At 56.7% G+C, this 26,818-nt stretch overlaps 6 protein-coding genes across 21 annotated transcripts; 4 read left to right on the top strand and 2 right to left on the bottom strand.

Moving 5' to 3' along the window:
- Nucleotides 1-656: 656 nt before the first annotated feature.
- Nucleotides 657-2,518, top strand: Gpsm3 (G-protein signaling modulator 3). Its single transcript, NM_001003974.2, has 4 exons — nt 657-1,002; nt 1,221-1,323; nt 1,510-1,709; nt 1,940-2,518. Exons 1-4 carry the CDS (start codon nt 967-969, stop codon nt 2,075-2,077), a joined length of 477 nt encoding a protein of 158 aa, NP_001003974.1. The 5' UTR covers nt 657-966; the 3' UTR covers nt 2,078-2,518.
- Nucleotides 2,519-2,744: 226 nt separating this feature from the next.
- Pbx2 (PBX homeobox 2) lies at nt 2,745-8,141 on the top strand. Of its 2 annotated transcripts, NM_001002828.2 has the most exons (9): nt 3,216-3,520; nt 4,294-4,367; nt 4,570-4,817; nt 4,953-5,143; nt 5,269-5,404; nt 5,489-5,642; nt 5,941-6,029; nt 6,361-6,447; nt 6,568-8,141. In NM_001002828.2, exons 1-9 carry the CDS (start codon nt 3,300-3,302, stop codon nt 6,658-6,660), a joined length of 1,293 nt encoding a protein of 430 aa, NP_001002828.1. In that variant the 5' UTR covers nt 3,216-3,299; the 3' UTR covers nt 6,661-8,141. The 2 variants fall into 2 exon arrangements, with proteins under 2 accessions (XP_063135418.1, NP_001002828.1); XM_063279348.1 differs by having other exon boundaries at nt 2,745-3,520; nt 5,269-5,642.
- A 150-nt stretch (nt 8,142-8,291) lies between these two features.
- Ager (advanced glycosylation end product-specific receptor) lies at nt 8,292-11,490 on the top strand. Of its 2 annotated transcripts, NM_053336.2 has the most exons (11): nt 8,563-8,667; nt 8,869-8,975; nt 9,123-9,315; nt 9,489-9,553; nt 9,655-9,742; nt 9,834-10,013; nt 10,124-10,254; nt 10,422-10,563; nt 10,879-10,905; nt 11,023-11,149; nt 11,236-11,490. In NM_053336.2, the coding sequence occupies exons 1-11, from the start codon at nt 8,616-8,618 to the stop codon at nt 11,330-11,332; spliced, it is 1,209 nt and encodes a 402-aa protein (NP_445788.2). In that variant the 5' UTR covers nt 8,563-8,615; the 3' UTR covers nt 11,333-11,490. The 2 variants fall into 2 exon arrangements, with proteins under 2 accessions (XP_006256087.1, NP_445788.2); XM_006256025.4 differs by lacking the exon at nt 10,879-10,905 and having other exon boundaries at nt 8,292-8,667.
- Nucleotides 11,491-11,654: 164 nt separating this feature from the next.
- Nucleotides 11,655-14,216, bottom strand: Rnf5 (ring finger protein 5). 2 transcript variants are annotated; one of them, NM_001109025.2, is made up of 6 exons: nt 13,864-14,101; nt 12,842-12,860; nt 12,636-12,748; nt 12,500-12,554; nt 12,307-12,424; nt 11,655-12,229 (listed from the first exon to the last, which is right to left on the bottom strand). In NM_001109025.2, the coding sequence occupies exons 1-6, from the start codon at nt 14,001-14,003 to the stop codon at nt 12,132-12,134; spliced, it is 543 nt and encodes a 180-aa protein (NP_001102495.1). In that variant the 5' UTR covers nt 14,004-14,101; the 3' UTR covers nt 11,655-12,131. The 2 variants fall into 2 exon arrangements, with proteins under 2 accessions (NP_001102495.1, XP_063135456.1); XM_063279386.1 differs by having other exon boundaries at nt 11,655-12,424; nt 13,864-14,216.
- A 500-nt stretch (nt 14,217-14,716) lies between these two features.
- Agpat1 (1-acylglycerol-3-phosphate O-acyltransferase 1) lies at nt 14,717-23,683 on the top strand. 7 transcript variants are annotated; one of them, XM_063279352.1, is made up of 8 exons: nt 14,717-15,013; nt 15,869-15,993; nt 20,652-20,851; nt 21,053-21,186; nt 21,672-21,847; nt 21,952-22,047; nt 22,128-22,200; nt 22,524-23,680. In XM_063279352.1, exons 2-8 carry the CDS (start codon nt 15,889-15,891, stop codon nt 22,706-22,708), a joined length of 969 nt encoding a protein of 322 aa, XP_063135422.1. In that variant the 5' UTR covers nt 14,717-15,013; nt 15,869-15,888; the 3' UTR covers nt 22,709-23,680. The 7 variants fall into 7 exon arrangements, with proteins under 7 accessions (XP_063135422.1, XP_063135419.1, XP_063135420.1 ...); XM_063279349.1 differs by having other exon boundaries at nt 14,733-15,304; XM_063279350.1 differs by having other exon boundaries at nt 14,733-15,445.
- On the bottom strand, nt 23,616-26,717 carry Egfl8 (EGF-like-domain, multiple 8). Of its 7 annotated transcripts, none has more exons than XM_006255978.5 (10): nt 26,137-26,717; nt 25,923-26,022; nt 25,398-25,512; nt 25,100-25,222; nt 24,889-24,998; nt 24,701-24,796; nt 24,408-24,578; nt 24,247-24,326; nt 24,015-24,168; nt 23,616-23,840 (listed from the first exon to the last, which is right to left on the bottom strand). In XM_006255978.5, exons 3-10 carry the CDS (start codon nt 25,493-25,495, stop codon nt 23,797-23,799), a joined length of 876 nt encoding a protein of 291 aa, XP_006256040.1. In that variant the 5' UTR covers nt 25,496-25,512; nt 25,923-26,022; nt 26,137-26,717; the 3' UTR covers nt 23,616-23,796. The 7 variants fall into 7 exon arrangements, with proteins under 7 accessions (XP_006256040.1, NP_001004070.1, XP_063135424.1 ...); NM_001004070.3 differs by having other exon boundaries at nt 25,398-25,578; nt 26,137-26,195; XM_063279354.1 differs by having other exon boundaries at nt 25,398-25,635; nt 25,923-26,717.
- Nucleotides 26,718-26,818: the final 101 nt, after the last annotated feature.

The raw sequence follows: 26,818 nt of genomic DNA, 5'->3' as shown, positions 1-26,818 counted from the left end.
TCGCCATTTCACACTTCCAGGCACAAAGATTCATTCACCTAAGACGGCCAGGCTCTCTTCAGCCAATTTCATGCTCCAAGTCACTCGACTTCACAGGGCAGACAGCCATCTGAAGACCCCCAGATGGCTGGCTGTCCTGCTCCCTTCTCTGGGCTGCCAGAACCAATCAAAGGCCAACCTTAAGATCAGTATTCCACTCTCAAACCCCTAGGCAACTCTTCCCCTGACCCTTGTTAACACTAGTCCGGCCTCTTGTAACCATTCCCTCATTCTCTCTGCTGTCTGTAATGCCTGGGGGCGGTGGTAACTCTCCAGCCTCAGTCTCTGGCTACTTACTGTATGTTGGGCCAGTGTTAGGGCCTAAGATGTATTGTGAGTGCATCCGGGGTCATCAAGTCTGCCCTCCTCTAGAACCTCATGCCTTTCCCTGACCCAGTAAGTCAAGAGAGATGAGAAGGGTCAAATCCTACCTCAGGATCAGACTTAGGGAGAGAAGGAACCTAGTTTGGGGGAGGGGGATCCTGAAGAGTGAAACCACTTCCTGTGTTGTAGCTAGTTCCGGTGTTGACAGAGAAGGGCTGAAGGGGAGGTGGGGACAGAGGAGCAGTGGGGCAGGCTAAGGGGTTACTGAGGCTCTGGAGATGAGACGGCAGGAATCCGCCCGTCAGGAGCACACTCCACTCCTGCAGCTGGAATTTCTCCCAGTCTCTGTCCTCCCCTGGGGCAAGAGAGGTCAAGCGAGCTGTTTGGGTGGGAAAAAGCGAGGATGGAGGAAGTTGACAGAGATGGGCGGGGCCCGTGGGGGGGCTGACCAACAACCCAGCTTCCTGCTCAGTACCTAGGCATCCAGCCCCCAGCTCACCCCCACCCCTTCCAGACCCCATTCCCCTCAGGAACCCAAGGTTCCAGTCCTCCTCCCAAATTCCAGCCACCCCTCCCCATCAGTGTCTCTCCCCAAGTCCAGGGATGGAGGCTGAAAGACCCCAGGAAGATGGTGAGCAGGTGAGCTGCTGGGTTGCCGGGCTGGGGGACCAACCCAGGGAGAAGGGACATGTGGGGGCCTAGAGCAGAATCCCAGTGAGCAGTGGACTCAGGAGACTTGGGAAAGTTTGGGCGCACCAAGACAGGAACAGACACACAGGGGAAATGGGTCACTGGCCTAGCCCTCCGCGAGCGCATACACACCCCTGACTGGAATGAACATCTCTTGGTATCTATAGAGTCTCCCTCAGGATGATCAGGGCTGGCCCCCTGTGAACTCCACCGCTCGGCCTTGGAGATCTGCACCTCCCTCCCCTCCTCCTCCTGGAACCCGACACACAGGTACCCCCCCTACCCTGTAAGATCTTGACCCCCCATTTCCCAGACTACCCCAGTGTAGGTCCACTAACCATAACACCTGCTGGCTTGCTGGTCCCTACCTAACCCAGTTACCAGCTCACCTGTCCTCTTGCTACTCCATTCTGCCACAGCCTCCGAGTCTGAACCCTCCTCCCTCCTCTCCCATAGCCCTGGGGCCCCGTTCTGGCTCCCTGCTCTCCCTGCAGACTGAGCTCCTTCTGGACCTGGTGGCTGAAGCCCAGTCACGCCGTCTAGAGGAACAGAGGGCCGCCTTCCACACCCCCAAGGTTCCCCCAAGCCTAGCCCCAACCCCACCCCGGCTTCTTGAAGACAAAGAACAGCTCTACAGCACCATACTCAGTCACCAGGTAAGGCACATCCCACCCCACATGCGCCCACGGAGGCAGGAGCCAGGTCTCCTAGCCGGCCTTCACTTGAGCCCTAACTTCTTTCTCCCTACGCATACGTGCTCTAGCCAGCCTCTAGTCCCCCATCCCTATCACAGATTTCCTATCTGCCCTGCACCAACCCTGGCCCCTCTCACCCCAAACCATCACAGGCTACCCATGCCCTTCTCTCCCTCCTTCCATGCCTCTAGTGCCAGCGGATTGAAGCCCAACGGTCCGACCCGCCCCTTCCCCCCGGCGGGCAGGAGCTCCTGGAGTTGCTGCTCAGAGTTCAGGGTGGAGGTCGAATGGAGGACCAAAGATCTCGGCCCCCTACACACACCTGCTGAGGCCTGAGCTCCCAACCAGTCCCTTCTCTCTGGGACTCAAAGCTGGGACACTCCCCGAAGGTCTTCAACCCTGTTTGGCTGGGGTACCAGAGACTGAAGACCCGGCTAAAATTGCACCCACTTTCCCTGGGGACTGGACTTGAGACAAGTACTCTAACCTTGAAGATAAGTAAGGTAGGGTTGGACACAGCTCCCTGAGGCAGTTAAGAGTCTCTCTCCTGAGCTGTCAAGCTACTAAACAGGTTGTGAGGGCTGAGGCCTGTCCCTGCCTAGTGAGAAAAAAGGGAAAAGAGTAAGACGACTGTCCAGCGCTAGCACCCCCCACGCCCGACCCCAAGGCAGAGGGGCGCAGAGGCTGTGAAGCGACCTTAGCACCGCCCCCACCCTACTGCCGAGTCTGTCTGATGTTTTGGTTGTACGAATAAATATAATTCCCCTCTGGACTGAAGACTGGTATCTGGGGGCCGGGTGCGGGGTGCAAGGTGGGTAGGTGAGGCCTGGGGCAGCCGCTCTCCGCGATCTGGCCAGAGGCCAGCTCCCCTCCCTGGCTGGTTAATTACTGGCTCATTAAGCAGCGGCTGGAGACCTCCCTAATCATTTCCCCCAGCCCCCAGTCTCCCGGTTTTAATTAAGTTGAACAAGGAGGGGAGTCATTAGAACAAGAAATATGAACCGAGTTGTCGGAGAACATTCCAGAGGCCGGACTCCGCACCGCCAGGCTCGGAACCCAGGTGGCCGAGCCACCCTCCACCCCACCGCTGGCTCGGCCGGCCCCGGGGCCAACCCTGCCTCTCCACGGCCGCCCCGCCGCTCCCCGCCTCCACCCGCCGCCGCCCGGCCTGCGTCTCCCCGCCCCCGACTCCTCCCCGTTCCTCCTCTCCTCCCCTCCTCTTCCTCCCGCTCCCCTCCCCCAGCCGCCTCCCTCGCTCCCCCTTCTCCCTCCTCCCTCCTCTCGCACACACACCCCCGCTTGGGCCTCCTCTCTCTCTCTCTCCGGCTCCATTTTCTCCGCCGCCGGGGGCCGGGGTCTCCTGTGGGGGTGCCCAGGCGGCACCCCGGGTCTCCCCTTCAGTGCCGGGGTGAACCCCCGAAGGGAGCCGGGAGGCGGGTTGCCGGGCGGGGTTGGGGCGGAGGGAGCAGCGGCCCCAGCGAGTTTGGGGGGGAAGTCACCCGGCGGGGGGAGGGGCGAGCAGGGAGGGGGCCTCAGGGCCCCCCCCCAGCTATGGACGAGCGGCTGCTGGGGCCGCCCCCTCCGGGCGGGGGCCGTGGGGGTCTGGGGCTGGTAGGTGGGGAGCCCGGGGGCCCTGGCGAGCCTCCCGGTGGCGGAGACCCCGGTGGGGGGAGTGGGGGGGTCCCGGGAGGCCGAGGGAAGCAAGACATCGGGGACATTCTGCAACAGATAATGACCATCACCGACCAGAGCCTGGACGAGGCCCAGGCCAAGTGAGTGCCCCCACCCCGGGACCCCGCTCACAGCTCTGAGTCCTCTGCCAGCCCCCCTCCCCCCAGGGCCCTCTCTGGATCTTGCAACTCTTTTCTTTCCTTAGTTCTAGTGTTCTCTCAAAGCTTGCTTTGCTCCTAGGCCCTAAAACCTCCACAGAGGGAACCCCAGGTGGTCTCACTCCCTCCTAACCTTTTGCTGACCCCTACAGTCTACACCGGCCCATCTCCTGGCTCCCAGACTTAGAAACTGTTCTCAGCCAAAGCTGTCCTCCCTAACTATCCGGCTAGCCCACCGCCTTCTCCACGTACGGATCCAGGATCTCCACACATTCCCTTCCGCTGAGGTCGGGGCCTCCAAGAGTCCTGCCTTTCCCTTGCTCAGCCCACACACCATACTGAACTCCCGGGCAGCCGGGCACCCCCTTCCCGGCCCCCTACCGCCTCACACTGACAGGCTCTGCTTCCCCTTCTCCGAAACCTACCTAGTCACCTTTATTTCTTCAGTCAGCTCTAGATCCTTTCTCCATCTTTTTGCTTGAACCATCCTTCTTAGCCTCAGCCCGCCCATAGTGACTTTAGCCCCATTGCCTGCACCTTCTGTTTCCCGTGGCCCAGCAGCTTCCAGACACCATGGCAGCCGATCTCAAGAACTTATCTCTCCGACTCCACACTACCCCATTCCCACTTACCCGCCTCACAGATTGTGTCCCCACCTTGCTCCCTGGCGCCCCTCTCCTGCCTGCCGCCTGAACTCTTTTCTCTCCTCCCTTAAGGAAACACGCCCTAAACTGTCACCGAATGAAGCCTGCCCTGTTTAGTGTCCTGTGTGAAATCAAGGAGAAAACTGGTATGTGGGTGCCCCTCTGATTCTCACTTCTGGGAGCAGGGCCTCTCTCTACCTTAGGGCTCAGAGTTTGACAACTTGAAGCCCCGAGGAAAGTGAGCGCCACAGAGGCCTCTTGAATGCGAGTGGGGAAAGGGGCGAAGCCTGGAGCCCTGGGTCTTCGAGGAGTTGAGGGGATCCTTAAGTCCACTTGCCTGCCTGCTAGGCCTTAGCATTCGCAGCTCCCAAGAGGAGGAGCCAGTGGACCCACAGCTGATGCGCCTGGACAACATGCTTCTGGCAGAAGGTGTGGCTGGACCCGAGAAGGGGGGCGGCTCTGCAGCGGCAGCTGCAGCCGCGGCAGCCTCCGGAGGTGGCGTGTCCCCGGATAACTCCATCGAACACTCGGACTATCGAAGCAAGCTTGCCCAAATCCGCCACATCTACCACTCAGAACTGGAGAAGTATGAGCAGGTGAGGAGGAGAGTCGCGAGGGTGAGGTTGGCGAGGGTGAGGTTGGCCCGGAGAGCGAGAAGGGCCCCCCCACCCCCAGACTCTAGAGGGCCCAAGCCGCAGGGCTCCTCCTCGACAGGCTTCCCGCTCCAACAGGCATGCAATGAATTCACAACTCATGTCATGAACCTGCTGAGGGAGCAGAGCCGCACTCGTCCTGTGGCCCCCAAGGAGATGGAGCGCATGGTGAGCATTATCCACCGGAAGTTCAGCGCCATCCAGATGCAGCTGAAGCAGAGCACCTGTGAGGCCGTCATGATCCTGCGCTCTCGATTCCTGGATGCCAGGTGGGGCTCAGGGACCCCTGAGCTTACCCTGGGTACCTGGCTCCCTCCCACGCCTCTCCAAGACCCCTGCCTGGGCTGCCACGTTTTCAGTCACCCACGTGCCCAATGCTTCTCTCTCTCCACAGGCGAAAACGCCGGAACTTCAGCAAACAGGCCACTGAGGTCCTGAATGAATATTTCTACTCCCACCTGAGTAACCCCTACCCTAGTGAGGAAGCCAAAGAGGAGCTCGCCAAGAAGTGCGGCATCACCGTCTCTCAGGTACTCCGGGGGCTTCGGAGACGTTACTGGGAGAGGGGTCCTGGAGAAAGGGTTCCACTTGACCCTCTCCGCCCAACACCGCAGGTTTCCAACTGGTTTGGTAACAAGCGGATCCGCTATAAGAAAAACATCGGGAAGTTCCAAGAGGAGGCAAATATCTATGCTGTGAAGACAGCCGTGTCCGTCGCCCAGGGCGGCCACAGCCGCACCAGCTCTCCAACGCCCCCTTCCTCTGCAGGTACAGCTCACTGCCGCTCTGGCTGGCTGCTTTGCCCATTTGCTGCCTTTGCTTCCACTTTTGTCCATGCAGGACTTTGGGGGGGTGAAAGACCAGGCTAAGACGGGGTGGTGATGTCAAGGGCCTTAAGTGGGTAGCCAGTTCACGTTCACGAATAGCCTGTCCTGAGGGTGGGCCTGTGGATAGTCTGCATATGCTTCCTGAGTGAGCTTTCTGGAAGCCAAGGGTTGGATTTACCTCCTGTCCCTCATCAGGGTGCCCTGTGCTTTTTCTCTGATTCTCTCTCTGCCCTCCCAAGGCTCTGGCGGCTCTTTCAATCTCTCAGGATCCGGAGACATGTTTCTGGGGATGCCCGGGCTCAATGGAGATTCCTACCCTGCTTCCCAGGTCAGAAGGCCCACCTCTTCTTTTCTCTTTCATTGCTGCGTGCATGATGGGGAGGTGGGTATATGTGTGAGACTGCGTATACGGCGATGTCGCTGCACACATAGTGATGTCACGGGGCATGTGGCAATGTCACTGCACATGGCGATATGTGCGGTCAGTTCTCCCATCTTTACGTGGGTTCCAGGGATCAAGCTCAGGTCACCAGGCTTTACTTGACAAACACCTTTATCCACGGAGCTGCACCAACTGGCCCCATCCCCTGCCCCACCCCCAAACACACAAGGCCCCTTCTAAGGCTTCTGTCTGTCATGCTTTTCTTTGTGCCCTGCAGGTGGAATCTCTCCGACACTCGATGGGGCCAGCGAGCTATGGGGATAACATCGGGGGAGGCCAGATATATAGTCCTCGAGAAATGCGGGTGAGTGAGTTGAAGGGCCTTAGTGCCTCCAGCTTTTGGCTCTACCAGGGCAGGAGTGTGCCCCCGCACCCCCCACCCCTACATTGGAGTTTCCCATTCTGACTCTCATTCTCTTACCAGGCCAATGGTGGCTGGCAGGAGGCTGTGACCCCGTCCTCGGTGACATCCCCGACAGAGGGACCAGGAAGTGTTCACTCTGACACCTCCAACTGACCTTGCCCCTCAAGGTCACAGGGTTGGGGGCTCCCACCAGGCAACTCTTGAGGAGGACTCTGGGCACCTAGAGGACTAACCCCACAGAAGCACAAAACAGGGCGATTGGGGTTGTGCCCTCCCCAACTAGACACTCGGTGCTGGGGTGCTGACTACATGGCAGGGAGAGTGGGGTGTCTCCGTTTCTTTTCTCCCCCTCCACGAAAAACAGATACTTATTTCTCAGATATCTCTCTTAAATCTACAACGTAATGCCAATTGTGTTTGGCTTGGGCTCCCCCTACTTCTATTCCCCACCCCACTTGTATACTCTGGAATCTGAAGACGTCAGCCCTGCCCGACCCAGAGATGCCAAAAATGGGGACTCTTGGACAGAGGCCCTGGGACGACACCCCCTCCCCCATGCATCCCCACCTTCTGCCCCTCCAGACGGCTTTATTACCTCATACGCAGCTCATCTTAAACCAATAGAATCGCTCGGTGGACAAGAGTGTCTGACTCAGATATCTACCTCGGAGGGACTTTCTGCTACTTTAGAGAATTGTTGACCAGGTTTTGAAGTTGGACTTTTTTTTTTTTTTAGAAAAGAAACCCTGAATCTGTATTTTTTTTTTTTGTTTGTTTTGTTTTTGTTTTTGTTGGTAGTGGTGATCATTAATTTTTTAATAGTTTGAAGAAGTAGGGTTTGGGGTGTGTATGTGGGTGTGTGTGTGTATGTTTTAAATAAACATGCTGATTTATTTTTGTTTACCCACTCGAGAAGTAAGCGCCAAAGGGGCCTAGTAAGAGAACAGACAGCGCTGGTGGTGGCTATTTGCTCCAGGCCTACCAGTGGGGAAGTGGATTTTGCGGGACACCGTGTCCTCAGCCTGGACACTTAGGTGTTTCTTAGCTTGTGCAGCCAAATCCCTGCTGTATCTGATGTGGATCACGATGCAGCTGTAGCCTCCTGTCTCCCCCCACACCTCCCCAGTAACCTTTGGGCAAGGCTGGACTGAACTCAGTGATTTTTGAAAAAGTCAAAAAGCTTTCGGTTTTGTTTTTTAAACTGTTTGCAGAATGGAGAAGATCGATCAGGAAGGGGAGTTCTTGCCAAATACGCTAAATACGGGCTGGGTGCTTCTCTACGTGTCTCCGCCAGTTTCCCAGAAATAAGTCTTTCTATTCAGTTCTTAATCTCATGCCAAAATCAAGGGGGTGGGGAGAGGAGGGAGGTCATGCAAAGCCAGGTATGAGGGAAGATTAAAAGTGTCTCATCTCAGCCCGGAACCCTTCTATCTGACCCTTCAGACATCCTCAGGATCTTCCAGACCTGTCACAGTGGGAACCCCTCCCATCAGTGGCCCAGGCGGGCCGGAGGGAGTGTGTGGAGAGGGCGGTGGGAGGGTGCCAGGGGCAGTTTCTCTCCTCACTTGTAAACTTGTAGATTCACAAAAAAAGAAATGGCAGTTTTAAATAAAGAGATTTCTTTTTCCCCTGGGTTTAGTTGAGATTTTTTTTTCAAAAACAAACAAACAAACAAAAAAACCCTATCCCCAAAGAATTATTACAAGGCTCCAACTGGCTCGAGGCCAGTCCCCACTACAAAGATTCACTCAGAAAGACAACAGACCAGGCTGGACCATGCTGCCTAATAACCCGCCCAGGTCAAGATAGAGCACTAGTGAGCTGGTGGGACTCATGGACCTCGGTGGGCTGAAGGAAATGAGATTTTTTATTGGTGTAGAACCCTACCCTAGGGAGAGGTTGTGTCCGAAGACTGCCAGTGTCCTCAGGTGGGGTGAGATTGCTTCTAGTACCTGAAGGACTCTTGTCCCAGAAGCACAAATTCCTGGCATTCTCTGATGGGACAAGATGGCAGTTGGGGGCAGGGTAGAGGGTGCAAGCCCCACCTAGGGCAGTAGCCACAGTAGGAAGTGGGGCAGACAGAACCAGGAGCCTGGGAAGGAAGCACCATGCCAACGGGGACAGTAGCTAGAGCCTGGGTACTGGTTCTTGCTCTGTGGGGTGAGCTATTCCCAACCCCACCAACTCTCCCCATCAGCTGCCCTGCTCCCATCCCCCCAGGACCTCTTCTCCCTAGAAATACCCCCTCCTGCCCCTGAGACTGGGCACCACTTCCCAAAAACCCAAACCTACCCTGCCCTACACCCACCAGCCCTGCCTCTCTCTCCCCTTCCACCCTTCTACAATGATGTTACCACCCAGGAGCCGTAGCTGGTGGTCAGAACATCACAGCCCGGATCGGAGAGCCACTTATGCTGAGCTGTAAGGGGGCCCCTAAGAAGCCAACCCAGAAGCTAGAATGGAAACTGGTAAGCAGGACCCCACCCACCCACACACACACCTGGCCACACACCTGGCCACCAAAAGCCCTCCTCGAGGGTCCCCAGCACCCGGCCCTGACTAAGCAGTTCTTCCCCAGAGGGCCCAGTCCGCTTAGGTTTTTCTCTTCTTTGCAGAACACAGGAAGGACTGAAGCTTGGAAGGTCCTCTCTCCCCAGGGAGACCCCTGGGACAGTGTGGCTCGAATCCTCCCCAATGGTTCACTCCTCCTTCCAGCTATCGGAATTGTCGATGAGGGGACTTTCCGGTGTCGGGCAACTAACAGGCTTGGGAAGGAGGTCAAGTCCAACTACCGAGTCCGAGTCTACCGTAAGGGTTCCAGGCCGTGGCTAAGTCACTTTGCATTTAACAAAAAGCCTTCATTTACAACCCCCCAACCCCCACCCTTGACTCTTAGCCCTGGTGTGTCTGGACCTCTGATCTCCACGGCCCTTCCTCCCATGCCTGGAGTGTGAGAAATTATGACTGAATTTTCCCTCTAGAGATTCCTGGGAAGCCGGAAATTGTGAATCCTGCCTCTGAACTCACAGCCAATGTCCCTAATAAGGTAGTAGGAGAAAAACAAGAAAACAGAGAGGGTCCTTTGGATGCTGTTGTGTGCCCATGTTGCCTTCCACAGAGAGGACAAGGTCTCCATTCTTTGTCCAGGTGGGGACGTGTGTGTCTGAGGGGAGCTACCCTGCAGGGACCCTTAGCTGGCACTTGGATGGGAAACCTCTGATTCCTGATGGCAAAGGTGAGTGCCAGGGTGCCCCACACCCAACCACCTTCTTCCTGATGGCCCTCCATACCGCTCTGGGTGTCTGATCTCATCATACGCACTACAGGGACAGTTGTGAAGGAGGAGACCAGGAGGCACCCTGAGACGGGACTCTTCACGCTTCGGTCAGAGCTCACAGTGACCCCAGCCCAAGGAGGGACCACTCCTACCTATTCCTGCAGCTTCAGCCTGGGCCTTCCTCGGCACAGACCCCTGAACACAGCCCCCATCCAGCCCCGAGTCAGGGGTGAGTAGGGAGGAAGGGCCCAGTCTGGCTCTCAGGGAGACGGGTCAATGCCAGGGTCATCAGGCTGGCTGCCAGGTGTCCTGATGGACCTCATGCCCATGCCCACCCAGAGCCCCTGCCTCCAGAGGGCATTCAGCTGTTGGTTGAGCCTGAAGGTGGAACAGTCGCTCCTGGTGGGACCGTGACCCTGACCTGTGCCATCTCTGCCCAGCCTCCCCCTCAAATCCACTGGATAAAAGATGTGAGTGACCTGAAGGCCTGAGGGCTGGGAACGACAGGCAGAGGGCTGATGCAGGGAAGGTGGCCTAAGAACTGCGTGGGCTGGGAGACAGAATGTTTGGCCGTGGAAATGAAGAGTCCGGGATGTGTGCACAGGGTTTCTAACAGCCCCCTGCCCCTTTCCATCAGGGCACACCCCTGCCCCTTGCCCCCAGCCCTGTGCTGCTCCTCCCTGAGGTAGGGCATGAGGATGAGGGCATCTACAGCTGCGTGGCCACCCACCCTAGCCATGGACCTCAGGAAAGCCCTCCTGTCAACATCAGGGTCACAGGTAACCCCTCCCCAAATCCCAGGGATCCTGGGGCTCAGGTGAGGGACACAAGACGCCAACTCCCTACCCCACTCAGACATGAACCCCAATAGCCATGCCACCCCTTCCTCGGTGCACTCAAAAGCCTGTCAGGAGGGGTTGGGGATTTAGCTCAGTGGGAGAGCGCTTGCCTAGCAAGCACAAGGCCCTGGGTTTGGTCCCCAGCTGGGGGGGGGGGGGCAGGGGGAAGCTTGTCAAGAGTAAAGCCCAGCTTCTCCACTGAGGGGAGATGCCACTGGGTCTGAGCTTGTCTTCCCTCTGACCACTGTCTTCCAGAAACCGGTGATGAAGGACAAGCTGCAGGTGAGGGACTAGGAGTCAATCAGAGAGAAGCACATGGCTGCCTTGTGTGGCTAGGGTCACAAGGAAGGAGTGGTGTACGCTAGAGCTATGCCCTCAATCTTCCCTATGTCCTTCCAGGCTCTGTGGATGGGTCTGGGCTGGGAACGCTAGCCCTGGCCTTAGGGATCCTGGGAGGCCTGGGAATAGCCGCTCTGCTCATTGGGGCCATCCTGTGGCGAAAACGACAACCCAGACTCGAGGAGAGGTGAGTGAAAGCCAGTGGGTTCTGGGGCGGCATGTGAGGGCTGTTGGAGTGGGCCAGTGGGTTACCACACCACTGTTCCTTCTCAGGAAGGCCCCAGAAAGCCAGGAGGACGAGGAGGAACGTGCAGAGCTGAATCAGTCAGAGGAAGCGGAAATGCCAGAGAATGGTGCAGGGGGACCTTAAGAGCGCCCAGGCAAACCCTGTCTCCTTCAGCTTCCGACCTCAGCTGTGCTGGCTCCAGACGAGCTCCCCCACTCTACGATCCCAATTCAACCTCGAGCCACTTTCTTCTCCAACCAGAGCCCACATGATCCATGCTGAGTAAACACCTGACACATGTTGCCGGCTTGTTGTCTGTGTGTGGGAGAGCGGCAATCTCACTCCTGCATCCCCGGGGACCTTGTAGGGGAGGAGCACAGTCCATGCCTCCCACCGCACCGAGGTCTATTCAGGCTGGGCAGAGTGGGCAGGGCAGCACTGTCCTGAAGGAAGGGACTGGAGAGACTTCCCAGCAATGCATTTCATTTATTATTATTATCATTATTATTATTATTATTATTTGAATTTGTAATAAAGGAGGTAGTGAGGGGTGGAAAGAGACACTTAAAAGAGTCAAAATTCATATTAGACAGTGTGGAGAGAAAAATTAAATTAAGTCGAGTGGAGGAGTTGGGGAGAGCCCACCTTTAAACACCAAATCAAGAAATCTTGGGGAAAGCAAAGGCTTGGGAGAGGGGAGAACCAGACACCTGTCTAGTCCTCCAGGCTGGGCGTGTCTGTGCTACTGGGCCAGCAGTACACAGCAGCAGGCACTCCCATGGTAAGCATACTGCTCACTCCTCCCCACGTCCTCCCGAAAGAGGCCTCGGCAAAGAGATGGGTCATGGAAGTAAGAGGGTGGTCCGGAAGCAAGGAAGGGCCAGCAAGGGACTCCCAATACTGATTCTCCTCTAGCTGGAGGTGGGCAGGGAGGAGATGCGGCTCAAATACTGAGCAGCCAGAAAAAGAAAAAGATGGCGAGGAACAGGAACAAGGAATCTTGCCAGCTGGAGGCTGGGTGACCCTGCCCCAGATCCACACCTGTAGGGGAAAGGAAAGCTTCACAACCTTGTAGGGCCAGGAGAGGACCCCGGTGGGAGCCAAGGGAAAATTCTTACCTGCACCCCTTCGGAAAGGCTCGTGGGCATTGAACACGGTGGTAAAGAAGCCAAAGGGGAAGGCGCCAACACCAAAGGAGAAGTGAAATCCCCCTGCATCACCGAATGGCTGGAACCCCTAGGGAGGCAGGGAAGATGAAGGAAACCCACAGGCTTGGGCACCGGAGGGACACAGCTGGACAGGGAGACTCACCCCTCTGCTCTCCGGAGCTGGCCGCTGGCCCTGAGGGCGGGGTGGGGTTTTCAATCTGAGAGGAAGGAGAGAGGGGTCAAGCATTCCTGTCTTGGGACGAAGCCTTCAGCTCCCCTTAGCATCACTCGGGTCTCACCTGGGATCCTGTGGCTTCTGGCTCCCTCGACCATAAAGAGGGACGACCTTCTCCCTGCTTATTCCGGCTTTACACACCGGGCATTCTTGCCGGTCTGGCCGTGTCTCCAGCCACTGGGAAGAAAATATGAAGTGTTTTCGAGTACAAAGAGGGTCTCCAAGCTCCTTGAGCCTCCCTGTCTCCCTGTCCACCTCATGAATACATACCTGATGGAGACAGGGCCAACTGGATTTAAAAAAAAAAAAAAAAAAAGCACGTGTCAAACTACAGGAGAGAGCTGCAGACCCCAGAACATGGAAGCTCATGGCCAGTCCTCCCAGGTACTGCTGCTATAATACTATTTATCTCTCCTGACAACTTATAGAATACTTGCTAACTTGCCTTTTCCAACCTCTCGTCTTTGACACCCAAACTTCGAAGGTACTCACATCTCACATATGATCCTCAACACATCTGAGTCTTTCCTCTCTTCAGGTGTCTCTCTTCCCTGTCTCTTTACACACACACACACACACACACACACACACACACACCTCCTTCAAAACCTCTCCTCCTTCTGCCTCCGAACTTGACTTCCCAATTCAACAGGTTTCCTTTCAGCCCGAACTCCATTCTTGCTCCTAATCCTCCAGACTCCCATCATTAACATACACCCACACACTGTTCCTTTCCTTCTCACTTCAAGCTCAATAAACCCCCCTCTCTCCGCGACCCTTTAACCTCTCCATCTTGTCCTTACACAATGCCCTGGTCCTCCACCCCCTCCCACATCTCATCTCAATACGACCCACAGCTAGGTCCAAAGTCCCTAGATCTTTCTCTCCTCCACCGAGAGGCACATTCCCTAAACTGAAAAGTCTCTCATCTATTTTTATCTCAACAGCTGGGTAGATCTAACGGGGTACTCTGGTTCAAATCTCCCATGCAGGAATATGCAACATCTCTCATTTCCCATCCCTCCTCCTAGAATACCACGTACCGCTTCCTACGACCCTCCTTTCCAGACATCTCATCTGTACTGACACGACCCTTCCCTCACCCCCCCCCACATACACACACCAGCAATGACACAAGTCCCCACTTCAGGCCTCCCCTACCTGTATGTGGGGCGGGGGGCGGGGGTGCCCCTCGGGTCATCTGAAAAAACTGCATGGTTCCCGCTCTCGGGCTCCCCAACACAAAGATGAGTCCCGCCGCCTTACCCCAAGCCCCTGCCTCGGATTCTCACCAATAGAGGTGGCCACACACGCTGACCACAGCTTCGCGAGCTGTCTCCAAACATATATTACATTCGAAGGTCGCGCTCGCCCCGCCCCGCTCGCGATTTGGCCCTTCGGGGCCCCCGTCCTCTTCCTCTGCTGCTGCCATGGCAAGTTCTGCTTCGCCCCCACGTAGCCCTCAGTACCCCCAGGCACACACACATATACACTCACACACGGCACACACACGGGCACACACACACACTCACGCCCCAACAAAGCAGGACCGCCTTCTGCCCACGATCGTTGGGCAGACTTCAAGGTTTTCTCATCAGTATTGGTCGAGGGGCCTGCCCATCATCCAGGATCAAAGGACACGATTGATCCAAAGAGTCGGGGGGCGGAAAAAGGTGTGGGAGTCCTACCCTTGCCCGATGATGATTGGCTGATAAAGCTTCAGTCACTACGCACTGCCGAGGGATTGGTAATAATGAGTTAGGCCGGTGTTGTCGCTCAGCTAGAGAGGCTTTGATTCGTCTGTGTAGCTGTCAGTCATAGCCAGAGCTGAGAAGGGATTGGCCCAGGCCCACAGAACTCGCCCACTATGAACCGCTTTCTTTCCTTCTCTTCCTCTTTCGAAGAATGTCCGGGTTCCTATTGGACTTTAGAGCGGACGGTTCCAAATCAAATGATTGGCTGGCACGACACGGAAGGATGAGCATGCGCAATAAGCGGGGCGGGGGGGCATGGAATGGGCCAACCGGACGAAGGCTGTGCCGGCTCCGGTCCCACCCCTTCACTCTATCTCGTCACCATGGCAACCGTTCTGCTATTGGCGGGGCTTGCAGTTCAAAGGCCTTGGCTCGGTCTCATCCGGGTCTTCCGGCGGGGACTCTCTCTGGTCTTGATTGGGCGGTTTACTTCGCCGCTGATTGGCCGAGCCCTGGAGAGACGGTGCAGAGCTCGGAAGGAAAAAAGAGCAGAAGTACCAGGGTCGCAGGGTTCAAGATGGCTCCGGCCTCCTTGGGTGACGTAGAGGGAAGACCTTGGGTCCGCCCCTCCCTCTTCGAAAAGCGGGGAGCAGAACTGGGGTTAGCCCGACGTGTGGATGGTGCGGCCGTCGGCCAGTAGCGCTGGTGTTAACCCCACTCTCTCGGTTGGACCGCTCGGCCTCTCTAGGTGATTCTCACAGCAGGACCGAGCCCAAGGCCCACCGTTGTGATGTGACCCAGCAGACCACAGTGGACCTCAACTCCGTTCTAGACCTTAAAAGCAGAAAAGGACTGACTGGTTCCACCCCCTTATGAGTGGGCGCCCAAAGGGCAGGGTCCGATCCCTAGGTGACCCGCCGCAGGATGGAGTAGATCCGCCCCTTCCTTGTAATTTGCCCTGCAGAGATTTGGATCTTCTTCCTGGCTGAACCGTTCCAACAGTCAGTGACCCTCACTGTGGCCCAAGGCCCAGAATTAGGTAACAGTCCTCTCACTACCGAGGGCTCTTCACCAAGCCACGTAAACCCAGGGCAAAGGTGTCCATGGGCGGGAGACAAGAACAAGCTAGCTAAGGATTATCCGATACCTTTAAAAGGGCCTGTGTGACTGAGGAATAAAGGTGAGAAGCTGGGACTCTATAGAGGAGGAGGTGCGGAGAAGCGAGGATTCTGGAGTATTAAAGAGGTTTAGATGCTGAAGTGGCGACTATGGAGGTAGGAGTAGATGGACTGGTCCTGTAGAACACATGGCTCGTCCCATCATTCTATCGCCCTTAGGAAGCAGCGTTTTCTTGTCCAGATCCCATCGAAAGAAAGAACTTAAGATTCTCACAAGTTTCAACGATAGCCTCAAACTCGGATACTCCTGTTCCAGGCTCTCGCGTGCTGCTATTACAAGCACACACTACCAAAGCCTGCGGCCAGATTCTGTGTTGGAAGGGGAGGGTTTGGCTCAGATTGGGTGAATGAAGAGCTAGGAGAGTACGTAAGCAAACAAGCTCGTAAGGGACAGAGGTCAGAGAGGGCCCCTTTTATCTTTAAAGACCGAAGGTGGGTGGAGGAGATGAAGACCAGGGACAAAGGGCAAGTGGACAGAAAGCTGGACAACTATTCGGGGAAAGCCGGAGTCCTGGACAGAAAAGGTGAACTTAATGCTCGAGTTCAGAAGGTACTTCATAAACGTTTGTGATTGAAATGGGGACAGGAAAAGGGGGGGTGGGGGATCCTAGAGTTACACAGCGCTGGGGTTCAAAGGAAGGCAACGGGGTCAGAGAGAACGCGAACGAAGCTAGACGGTGCAGAGGAACAGAGCAGGGAGGGAGGCAGGGTAGCAGGTGCCGAAACCCGGTGGACCCAGCGATGTAGCTGGCCGAGGCCTCGAGCTCCACTGAGCTCCCCGGGGCGGGGCCAGCGAGAGGCCAGGCAGGCGTGGGGAGGAGATGCGGGTCTCCGAAGAGGCGATTGGCGGGGCCCGCTGCCCATCATAGCCCCCCACTTCCTGGCCAGCCCCGGAAGTCAGCAGGCGCTGGGAGGGGTGGGGGAGATAGCGGCGGCAGTAGCCCCGGCCCTCAGAGAGCCGGCAGGGAGGGAGGGAGGGTGTTGGGGGTACGGCCCCCCACCATTCCTACCGGTATGGGCCCAGCTTCCCACTCCCACCACCCCTCCATCGGCCGGGGCTAGGACATCCCCAAATCCTGTCGCCCCCTTGGCACCGACACCGAGACAGAGATACAGCCAGCCGCCACCACCGCTGCCGCAGCCTGGCTGGGGAAGGGGCCCGTCCCCCAGGCTCCCCGCCCCATTGAGGTGTGGGCGGGAAGGGGGTGGGAGGCTGTGGGAGGAGGGGGCTGGAGAGGGACGGGGCTGGGAGGGCCGGCTGGGGACGGGGTTGCTGGGGAGAGGGGCCTGAGCGGAAGAATGGGAGCGACGGGGGCTGGGGACTGGCTCCGAGGTGGAGGGCTCGTTCTGAGTGCAAGAGGCGATGAGAGGAGGGATGGTAACTCCGAATTTGGGACGGGGTGGGGGGTGTGGATCTTGAAGAGGGGATTCCCTTCAGGTTTCCCAGTCCTTCTGCTGCGTTTTGGCCCCACATGACTTCTGGGTGGAGGTGAGGAGCCAGGTCTGCTTCCGAGGAATGCTATCAGGCACCGTTAACCTCTAGGCACAGAAGCACTTATTTCGAACAGGCCTTCCAAACTGAGACCCTTAACTAACACTCGGTGTCCTGTGGGAGGCCCCGAGTGCCTTGGATAGGTCGAGTAGCTTATGTGCAGCCCTGTGCTCTCCTCACAGGCTGTAGGGAATGACGTTTAAACTCCCATCAGAACGGCTCTCCTATTTTACACCCATGCCTCAAGTTCAGTTTGTGACATGCTCCAGTGTCAAATTTATGCGAGGACTTGGCATGTTTCACCTGTTGGGCGTTTTCTGCGTTGCCTCGATGCTCTTGTCTCCCCTGTTTGACTTAGCTCAGCCCCTCCGCCTCACAGGTGTCCAGAGCTGCACTGATTCAGTGGCTTCAGCCCTGTTGTGACCACAGGAGCCTGTTTTATTGGAGGACTTGGTTCTCACCACAAATCTGCATGCCCGTGGTGTGACATGTTGATGTACTAGTTTTACCTGCCATTTATTTCCTAAATTCGTTGTGATTGATTGCTCATTAACCCGTTTGGCATCCCAACATGTTTATGAATCTTCAAACATTTCTGTCTAAAGATGATCCCTTCATCAGGCCAAGTGTTACACAAGTATTACTTTTAATTCCGCCAAGTTTTGTTGTTTTGTTTTGAGACAGGGTCTCTATGTAGTCCTGGCTAACCTCAGGCTCACCTGTCTCTGCCTTCCAAGTGCTGGGATGAAAAGCATATGCCACCATGCCCGGACTAAGAATTCTCTTTTCCTTCTTTCTTTTTTATCACCTCCGGCCCCACCCACCCCCTTGGCAGTTTCACATACCCTACGCTGGCCTTGAGTTTGACATTTAGCCAAGGCTAGCCTGGTATTCCTTACATGTTTGTGTCACAACACCCATATCCCAAAGGACCGTTCTCCCTTTGCTTTACTGACCACCCAGCCTGTCTCTTCACATCTGTTTCTCCATGGGCTGGGTTTATAGTCTGTGTCACAGCTTAATCCATGTCTATCCGTGGGGAGCCCCCAGTTGTGTTCATGGATGAACCACTGTTTGTGCCCCACTCTTGGCAGGGTTGGCACGTTTGGTGACAGGAGTGTGGTGACATGTTGGTCCCGTTGTGCATACTGTCTGAGACAGCATCTTCCTGATGTAACTTCTGTCCCTGAGGCTTCCCTCTGGCCGTGCGCGTTTAGAATGGGTTGTTCTGAATGAAGCTTGTTGTCAGTGTTTTGGGGGGGGGGGGGGATGCCCTTTCCTGATTAACACACCTGAAAAGGTATCGATCTGTGCTGATCAGAGCTGCCCAGCACAATGTCTCTGCACTGCAGAAGCAAAAACGAGAGGAAACAGAAGGGAACCATGCTGCCTAGCATTTGCCGGACAGTGAGGTCGTGTCCATGGCCACATAATCCATTCACCAAGACTCGCTGAGCACCATTTGTTCCCACAGCATTGAGAATAAGACACAATCCTGGCCTGAAGTCTTTACAGTTTGGAGGAAGCTGGGCAGGAAAAAGAGCAGTGAACATTTTACCTAAAGCACTTACCATCAGGAGGTGTCAAGGCAGGCAGTGTAAGACTTACCTGGAAGGCACATTAACATACAGATTGGCCTGGTGCCGTGATTGGCTCATTATGTGTGTGGGTGAGGCACGAGAGTTTACATTTCTTTTTTTTTTTTTTTTTTTTTTTTTGGTTCTTTTTTTCAGAGCTGGGGACCGAACCCAGGGCCTTGCGCTTCCTAGGCAAGCGCTCTACCACTGAGCTAAATCCCCAACCCCGAGAGTTTACATTTCTACACCTTGACAACCACTGCTCTTTGCCGGTGAGGTGGCACACACCTTTGGTCCCTGCACTTAGGAGGTACAGGCAGGAGCATGACCAGTCTAGGGATATGGAGGGACAATAGAGAAAAGTTGTAATGAAAACATGGGCCTGTCCAGGTTCCAGAGACATTGAAAAGTGGCGCTGGGTTTGTGAAGCCTGAGGAGGCAGGGCCTGCCAGCCAGAGGGAACAGAAGCATGAAGGTCTTGTGGCAAATTTGGGGACATGAAATCAATCATTTTTGAAGATGGGGTCAGAGAAGTACAAGTCAGCTTTTCAAGAAAGGCCTTTGGAGAGGCAGATACTCAAGATGAGGTGACAGCATCTCTGGCAGCCATGTGTGAATGGGGTGGAGGGCACAGTGACCGAAGGGTACAGCGTACACAGCACAGGGAGGGAGAGGCTGGGCAGAGCAGTCAGAAAGCCCACTGTTGAGTTCTGGGAGGGCAGGGGTGGGGCAGACTCTGAAAAGAAGGAAGAGCTTTTAGCCTGCGTGGAGAGACAGGCTAAGCCCCTTCTTGTCACCTCCGAGGGGCAGAGTGCAGTAAAGAGGAAAGGCCCAGGAGGCAGGCGGCGCACACTGCCCTCTTCCTTCCCGTCTTGGCAGGGGATTAAAAGTTCCTTTGACTCTGGCCTGTTTCCTTGGCATGGCCTCTCACACAGCTGTCCTCCCTCCATGAGGGTAGAAGGAGAGACAGGAAAGTTGGGTTTGTTTGCCCATCTGGAAGCACACTTGGTATGTTAGGTGTAGGGCACAGAGGTCTCCGCCTGGGGAGAAGAGAATTTTCTAGACGTGAATTTACTGTATCCATCCCCAGGTTTGACGGTAAATGTGTGCTTGTGTGTGACTATCAGCCTTTGTGTGCCGAGACTTTCTGCGCCACGAGCCTTCATTCTTGTCACTTGTGCCATAGCGTTTTTGGGGCACTGTTTCCACGTCTGGCATGCGCATGCACATGTGCACACGCGTGCATGTGTAGCGACAGTGTAGTAGAGTTCAGAAGCACAGGACGATTCGGGTTAACCTGGAAGCTGCTGTGTGGGAGCCAGGTGGCCTCAGGTAAGGCCCTTTCCTGGAGTCGTTTCCTGTGAAACCGATAATGTAAACTGAACTGCTGTGTGGACCACGTACAGAGTTTAACATGGCACTTAGACCAGCGCTGTCCACCAGGCATGAAATAGGGCTGCCCTTTAGTTTTAAATTTCTGATAACCACAGTATAAAAGGCAAAGAGAAGCAGGTCTGTTTTGTTGGTATTTTTGACCGAAGCCAGTAGATCCAGAAGGAATCGGTAAAAGATTAGGTCAGGTGGTGGAACTCTTACCTTGCATGCGCAGCAGGGCCCCCCTCCCCCCTCGCACTGGGAGGTGGGGCGAGCACTAATGGGATGGTTTACACGGCCGTTTTTTACCCAGAATCCTCAAGTCTGGTGTGCATTTAACAATCTCAGCTCCCTCTCCATTGGAAGTGGACGGTACACGTGTTGTAGACTACCTGCCCAGAGCAGGTCTTGGTGCCCTGTGCTGGCTGTCACCTTGGCATGTAGGAGACAGGAGTGTCGGTCACTATGAGTTAGTTAGAGGCCAGCCTGGACTGCAGAGTTCCAGGTCAGCTTGAATTGGAATGAAACTCTGCCTCAAAAACCATAGTGTCTTCCAGCCACCGCGTGTGCCCCCAGTGTTGCGTGCTGCTGTCCCGCTTTCCTTGCCTGGGAGCACAGGTGTTTGGGGCTCTTGTCTGTCTACATCTAGAGACCCGGAGCAGCAGAGAAGAGCTGTCTGACTGAGTTCCTCCCCACTCTGGACCCTTGGAACCTCGTTCAGCTCTGCCCACCGTGCCTGGTTAACCTGGCTCTTCCCGTCCACAGGTGACCAGAATGGAGCTGTGGCCCGGGGCCTGGACGGCGCTGCTGCTGCTGCTCCTCCTCCTGCTGTCCACCCTGTGGTTCTGCAGCTCCAGTGCCAAGTATTTCTTCAAGATGGCCTTCTACAATGGTTGGATCCTCTTCCTGGCAATACTCGCGATCCCTGTGTGCGCCGTTCGAGGACGCAATGTCGAGAACATGAAGTAAGAGTTGAAGGGCCAAGAAGTGGGGGGTCTTGGGGGATCCTTAGGGGGAAAAGGGAGTGGAAGATTTGCAGGGGAGAAGAACCCAGAGACAAGGATGGGGGAGAGTACCACAGAGGTGGCCAGAATGTGAGGAGTAGGTAGGGGCCGCAGAGGCATGCATGTGGGATCCACTGACGCCCCCTTGCAATGACCCCACAGGATCTTGCGTCTGCTGCTGCTCCACGTCAAATACTTGTATGGGATCCGAGTGGAGGTGCGGGGGGCTCAGCACTTCCCTCCCACACAGCCCTACGTTGTTGTCTCCAACCACCAGAGTTCCCTCGACCTGCTTGGTGAGGCCTGTCACAGGGCCCAGTCCTCTAGTAGAGCCTTCTCTTCTGGTCCCTCCCCACACCTGCTTTAACCTCCTCTTGGATGCCACCCCTCCTTAGGTCTCCTTCCCCTAGGGTGGGTCACTTCGCCTCAGGTCTCCTTCCCCCAGGGGTGGGTCACTTCTCCTCAGGCCCCACCCCCCACCCCATGGCTCACTTCTCCTCAGGTCTCCTTCCCCCGGGGTGGGTCACCCTTCCTCAGGTCTCCTTCCCCTGGGGTGGGTCACTTCTCCTCAGGCCTCCTTCCCTGGGGTGGGTCACCCTTCCTCAGGTCTCCTTCCCCCGGGGTGGGTCTGACCCTGCAGGTTCACATACCTGTGTCAGTCCCGATTCCCAGGCCTTTTACCACCCAGTCCTCAGTGTGTGGGGGAGTAACCTGGGCTAGGTGGTGCCTCCTAGAATGTTGCTTGTGCCCTGATCTGTTCCCCATCCCACACCCCGCCAAGGAATGATGGAGGTACTGCCAGATCGCTGTGTGCCCATTGCCAAGCGTGAACTATTATGGGCTGGCTCTGCCGGGCTGGCCTGCTGGCTGGCAGGAGTCATCTTCATTGACCGGAAACGCACAGGAGACGCTATCAGTGTCATGTCCGAGGTGGCCCAGACCCTGCTCACCCAGGATGTGAGTCTTCCTCAGATGGGGATTTGGGGATTGGGGAGCGAATGGTTGCAAACCACAATAGTCGGTGCTGTGCCCTTCCTTATATGTGCTCTGGCCTCCCTCAGGTGAGAGTCTGGGTTTTTCCTGAAGGAACAAGAAACCACAATGGCTCCATGCTGCCCTTCAAACGAGGCGCCTTCCACCTTGCAGTACAGGCCCAGGTGATTGATTGTAGCATCAGCACCCAGACCCACCCCTCCCCACCCAGGACAGGTGCACTCACTGCTCTGCCTCCTCCCAGGTCCCCATCGTCCCCATTGTCATGTCCTCCTATCAAGACTTCTACTGCAAAAAGGAACGCCGCTTCACCTCTGGTGAGCGCCCCAGGTCGATATCCCTGGGGAGGGTGGAGCCAGAACGATCATGGGAGGCTGGGGGATGCCCCTGAGACAGGGGCCATGGCAGGTGGGTAGTACTGTCTGGGAGGGGAGTGAGCTGGACTGATGACAGTTTGAACACTGGCCGCACACTGCAGCCTGGACAGAGGCCTGGGGACTTTGTCAGCTGTTGGATGGAACAGGGACGGTGGCGGGATGGTGGCGGGATGGTGGCGGGATGGTGGAGTGGTGGGCTGGCCCCGCAGGTGGCCGGGATCCCAGAGTGCTGGTCACATAGATGCTCCTCCTCATCCCACCAGGGCGATGTCAGGTCCGGGTGCTGCCCCCAGTGCCCACAGAAGGGCTCACACCAGATGATGTCCCAGCTCTGGCAGACAGAGTCCGGCACTCCATGCTCACCATCTTCCGGGAGATCTCCACTGATGGCCTGGGTGGTGGCGATTGTCTAAAGAAGCCTGGGGGAGCGGGCGAGGCCCGGCTCTGAGCTCCACCCGTCCTCCCCTTCTTCCTCCCCATACCTGACACAGGGCCTGAGGCAGGGCCAGGCCCACTTCCCTGGTCCCCACTCCCTACTCTCCTTTTGGAATCCTCAACTTCTGAAGTGAATGTCACTCCATGTTCTGTCCCTGCCCCACCCATGGACTCTCCTGCGTGGGTGCAGTCTCCACTCCAAGCCCACCTGCCATCTTGTCTTGTGGGACTATTGCCTACCCTCATCTCAAGTGGCTCATGATACAAGGGTGGGAGACATTCCATCCCATCCCTTCCCTAGTGGTCTCTTTGTGGCCTTCTCTCCCTCTCCGCCCTACACTGGACAATGAACTCATCTGTTCTGTGGAGCAGTCCACCCCTCACCCCAAGTCTGCAGACTGACTGGGCTCACCTGCTACTGAGGACTCCCCCGTCCTGTGGCTGGAAGCTGAACCTGACACTCCTCACCGGCTCACCTGGGGACTGCCTCAGCACTGTCACCCTCCATCTCCATGGGGCTGTCACCCTCCGTGGGGCTGGCTCTTGTCACTCAGAGGTCTCTCGTCCCTGCCCATGCCCGGGGCTGAGCACACTCCACATGCCAATGTCTGTGTCCCCGCCACACCACACCCCTGCCCCCAGTAGTGGTCTTCAGGGCCCTGGCCCACACCATCTAACCAAATTCTGGAGAGGCAGGTGCCAGAAGCTGTGCTCTCTCCTCCCTGGGGCCTTAGGGAGAAGAACCTGACTCTGGCAAGAGGGAGAGCGGGGCACTTAATTTATTTCTTTCTTTGAGGTACCTCCCTCCCGGGTCAATTTTCATTTCCTCCCAGTGGCGCTGGCCCCCCTGCCTCCCACTCTAGACCCATTCCTCAAACCCAGGAGGTAGACTGGGGGAAGAAGGAACGGGCGGGATCCAGTTTTGTGTGGTTGGTTTTTATTATCTGGATAACAGCAAGCAACTGGAAATAAAGAGAAAGAGAGACGTGGGGTTCTCTGTGGCTGTAGCACCTCGGGGTTGGTACCAGATCTTGGGATCCCACGTTAGCAGGCATAGTTTCTGTGTGAGTTAGGGACCCCAGCCGCTGCCGGCATTCCTTGTCATCCATGGAGGCCTGGGCCCAGGCTGTTGTCCTCACAGGAACCTGGTTAATGGCAAAGTGGCAAGGTGGCTGTGGCCTGGAGACCTGTCGCCCAACAACACACAAGTGGCCTGGGGACCAGGACAGGGCGAGGACAGTGTGGGAGGGAGGGTTTCAGGAGTGCAGTGCTGACTTGAGGCTGGGTCTTCAATCATGGAGGAGGAGCGGGGGACTCACAGGCACCCAGCCTTTCCTCCAGTAGCAGCACCTGGTCACTGAGGGACTCGATCCTGTCACCCCGGCCCCAAAGTTCAGCCACCTGTTCAGGCCGCAGGTCTTCAGGGGCCACCGGCAGCACTGCTCGAACCCAGGCCCCAGCCTGTGTGGCCCACTACAAAGGAAAGTGGTACCTCAGGATGCTGGCAGGGGCCCAGGAACACTGGCAGCCGCGCCACTCCCAGCTGCTCACCTGCTCCAGCCTCTCTAGACGCCCACGAAGCTCTGCAACCTCCCGCCTCAGGGCATGCTCCTCGCTGTCTGCTTCCCGAACTAGGGCAAAGGAGAACAGAGCGTGGCCTTCCCCGGCGCCTCTGCAGAGACCAGGCCACCCCACAGGTGCCCCACACCCACCTGCCACACTGAGGATGCCAGCACTCGTCGAGGACTCCGGAGGGCCCCCTGCACAGGCGCGTCCATCGGGCCCCAGCACCAGGGGGTTCGGACAGCTGCAGGTGAAGCTGCCCAGCGTGTTGAGACAGCCATGAGAGCAGAGGGTAAGGCTGGTCCTGCATTCATCCACATCTAGTGACCAGAAAGAGGAGGGAGTTGAAGGGGGCAGGATGCCTAGGGTGGGTGGGGCGATCCCGTTCCCAGCACCCACCCCCACTGCCCGTGCAGGGGAGGGGCGGAGCTATCCTGCTCACCCACGTGGCAGTGCTTCCCTGCCCAGCCTGAGGCACACTCGCACTGGTCCGGTCCGGCGCACACACCTCCATTAAGACAAGGCTTAGAGCAGATGGCTGGGGTGCATGTGAGAGGAGAGTTAAGACCCAGACAACGGACTGGCTCCCCAGCAGGAGGGAAGTGCCACAGCCAAAAGTCCCAGCCTCACCTTCACAGGTGAGAGCTCCTGGGTGTGGCTTCTTCCAGCCCTGGCAGCACACCACATGTGTCTGCTGTACCTCCCGCCTCACTTCCCTCCAGGCCACGCGGTACGTGGTCCTAGAACAGGGAAGCAGGTTCAGAATTCCGGGTACCCATCCTGGGCTTGGTTCTTGGGATCCCTTTCAGAGATCCGGGAGCCCTAGGGCTTCACCTCTCACCTGTAGGTGCTACATATGCGCCTTCCAGCACACAGGGTCAGGTAGGGTCTGTACACTGGTTGACTGTAGGACTCATTGTAACGGAGTGGAACCAGCAGCGTCTGCTTGGAGCACACTCCCAAACTGCAGGGACACCAGCGGGGGAAGGTAGAAGACAGGGAGTGTGTCTGGCCCTCAGCAACTCACAATCGAGACCAGGCACCCCCTCCCATCCCCCCACCCCACCCAGGTCTCTTGCCTTCATTCAGAACTTTCCATTCTTTTGCCCAAAGATACCCCCACCCCCGCTGGCTGTCACCTTTCTTTGAAAGGTCCTCCTTTGGCCCCTTCTGTCATCAGTACCAGGAGGAATGAGAATCCTCGTAGGAAAATGCAGCACCCAGCCCAGGGCTCCATGGCTTTCACTCTGAGGGCTGCAGACAAGCAGTTACAGGAGCTCTTCCCTTCTCTTTGGTCTAGGTGAGGTCCTCAAAAGCAGTCTGAGGTCAGCACATTGACTTTCCTGAGCCACTCACACGGTCTGGGCACCTGCACATCTAGCAAGCCATGGCCCTCAACCAGGCTTGCCCCTAACGCCCCTAACACTCACCACTCTCAGCCTTCCTAAACATCCCTTGCACACTAAGAATGTTACCTCTGCAAGTGTACACACCTTACACCCAAACCCAAGCATCCTGAACACATCTCGTCCACCGCTGCTCCCCCACACCCTCACGCATACCCCACACCCGTCGCTCAGAAGCCCTCCCCCTCATTCATCCGCACTGAAAGGCGAAGTGATGCCAGTTCTTCCTACCATTGACATCCTCTCCTATGCACCCACCTCTCCTCCTGTTGTTGTCCCTTGTCCTGGAGGCTGTCCTGGAGGCTGCAGCCGTAGCAGCTGTAGCAGCCCCAGCAGCTACACTGGCGGGTGGGCCTCTCTGGTGAGAAGATGCCAAGGGGCTGGACCACACAGCCTCCCTCCCAGTCCTGCCCCCTCCAACTAGCTCCCCACTCTGGCTGGTTGGCCAGTAGTCAGACCCTGCCTTCCTTACCTTCTCCTCAGCCAAGTGCCGTTCAGCAGGACCTACACAATCTTTGGAGGTCCCCAAATCAGAAGCTCTAATAGGAACCAATACCCCACCCCCTCTAGCCTAACAGACTGTGGGATAATGTGAGGACATGGAGAGAGGGCGGGAGACAAAGCAAGGGCAGGTCACGGCCAAGTAGGCCAGATCAGCTGAGGAAAGAAAGCAGCCGTCACAGAAGGGCAGGGGCAGCCCAAGGCACCAAGGGGAAAACTGTCTCCATCTCTTGATGGCATTTGTTGGGGGCTGTGGGGCACCACCCCCAAGCCAGAAGAGACAGGGCCCTATTGTCTCAGCCCAAATTCCTCCTCCCAGGCAAAGGGAGACTCACTGTCCAGCCCCTCACCCAATCCTGGCCTCCAAAGGTCAAGGGGTATGACACATGTCCACCCTGACCCTCAGCCCACTCGTCTAGGCTGGGGGCGGCAGGCCAGTTTCATCCATGAGGCTGAGACCCAAACTGGCAGAGCCTGGGGCTTAGCCCCCTAACCCTAGGCTGGGACAGGAAGAGAATTGTCTTCAGCAGGAAAGAACCCACAGAGTCAGGAACCCACACAGAATGGGCATTGAGAGGAAGGAAACACCAAGGGGGTCCCCACCCCAGGCCAAGCATCCGGGCACCCAGGTCCCAGGCTCTATCCCCACCCAC

This window comes from Rattus norvegicus, chromosome 20, assembly GCF_036323735.1.
Source record: "Rattus norvegicus strain BN/NHsdMcwi chromosome 20, GRCr8, whole genome shotgun sequence".
Taxonomy (NCBI): Eukaryota; Metazoa; Chordata; class Mammalia; order Rodentia; family Muridae; genus Rattus; species Rattus norvegicus.
This window is presented reverse-complemented; position numbering and strand designations above follow the sequence as displayed.

Coding starts and splice junctions, on each gene's coding strand:
- Gpsm3 (NM_001003974.2), top strand. CDS start 967: ATGGAGGCTGAAAGACCCCAGGAAGATGGTGAGCAG. Junction 1,003..1,220: donor CCCAGGAAGATGGTGAGCAG/GTGAGCTGCTGG, acceptor TGGTATCTATAG/AGTCTCCCTCAGGATGATCA. Junction 1,710..1,939: donor GCACCATACTCAGTCACCAG/GTAAGGCACATC, acceptor CCATGCCTCTAG/TGCCAGCGGATTGAAGCCCA.
- Pbx2 (XM_063279348.1), top strand. CDS start 2,745: ATGAACCGAGTTGTCGGAGAACATTCCAGAGGCCGGACTCCGCACCGC. Junction 5,643..5,940: donor AACGCCCCCTTCCTCTGCAG/GTACAGCTCACT, acceptor TGCCCTCCCAAG/GCTCTGGCGGCTCTTTCAAT. Junction 6,448..6,567: donor ATAGTCCTCGAGAAATGCGG/GTGAGTGAGTTG, acceptor TTCTCTTACCAG/GCCAATGGTGGCTGGCAGGA.
- Ager (NM_053336.2), top strand. CDS start 8,616: ATGCCAACGGGGACAGTAGCTAGAGCCTGGGTACTGGTTCTTGCTCTG. Junction 9,554..9,654: donor CAGCCAATGTCCCTAATAAG/GTAGTAGGAGAA, acceptor TTCTTTGTCCAG/GTGGGGACGTGTGTGTCTGA. Junction 10,014..10,123: donor CATCCAGCCCCGAGTCAGGG/GTGAGTAGGGAG, acceptor ATGCCCACCCAG/AGCCCCTGCCTCCAGAGGGC.
- Rnf5 (XM_063279386.1), bottom strand. CDS start 14,003: ATGGCAGCAGCAGAGGAAGAGGACGGGGGCCCCGAAGGGCCAAATCGC. Junction 12,555..12,635: donor CAGAAGCCACAGGATCCCAG/GTGAGACCCGAG, acceptor CCTTCCTCTCAG/ATTGAAAACCCCACCCCGCC. Junction 12,425..12,499: donor CAGCTCCGGAGAGCAGAGGG/GTGAGTCTCCCT, acceptor CTGCCTCCCTAG/GGGTTCCAGCCATTCGGTGA.
- Agpat1 (XM_063279352.1), top strand. CDS start 15,889: ATGAAGACCAGGGACAAAGGGCAAGTGGACAGAAAGCTGGACAACTAT. Junction 21,848..21,951: donor AGACCCTGCTCACCCAGGAT/GTGAGTCTTCCT, acceptor GGCCTCCCTCAG/GTGAGAGTCTGGGTTTTTCC. Junction 22,048..22,127: donor ACCTTGCAGTACAGGCCCAG/GTGATTGATTGT, acceptor GCCTCCTCCCAG/GTCCCCATCGTCCCCATTGT.
- Egfl8 (XM_063279354.1), bottom strand. CDS start 25,495: ATGGAGCCCTGGGCTGGGTGCTGCATTTTCCTACGAGGATTCTCATTC. Junction 25,223..25,397: donor GGAGGACCTTTCAAAGAAAG/GTGACAGCCAGC, acceptor GTGTCCCTGCAG/TTTGGGAGTGTGCTCCAAGC. Junction 24,999..25,099: donor CGCATATGTAGCACCTACAG/GTGAGAGGTGAA, acceptor TCCCTGTTCTAG/GACCACGTACCGCGTGGCCT.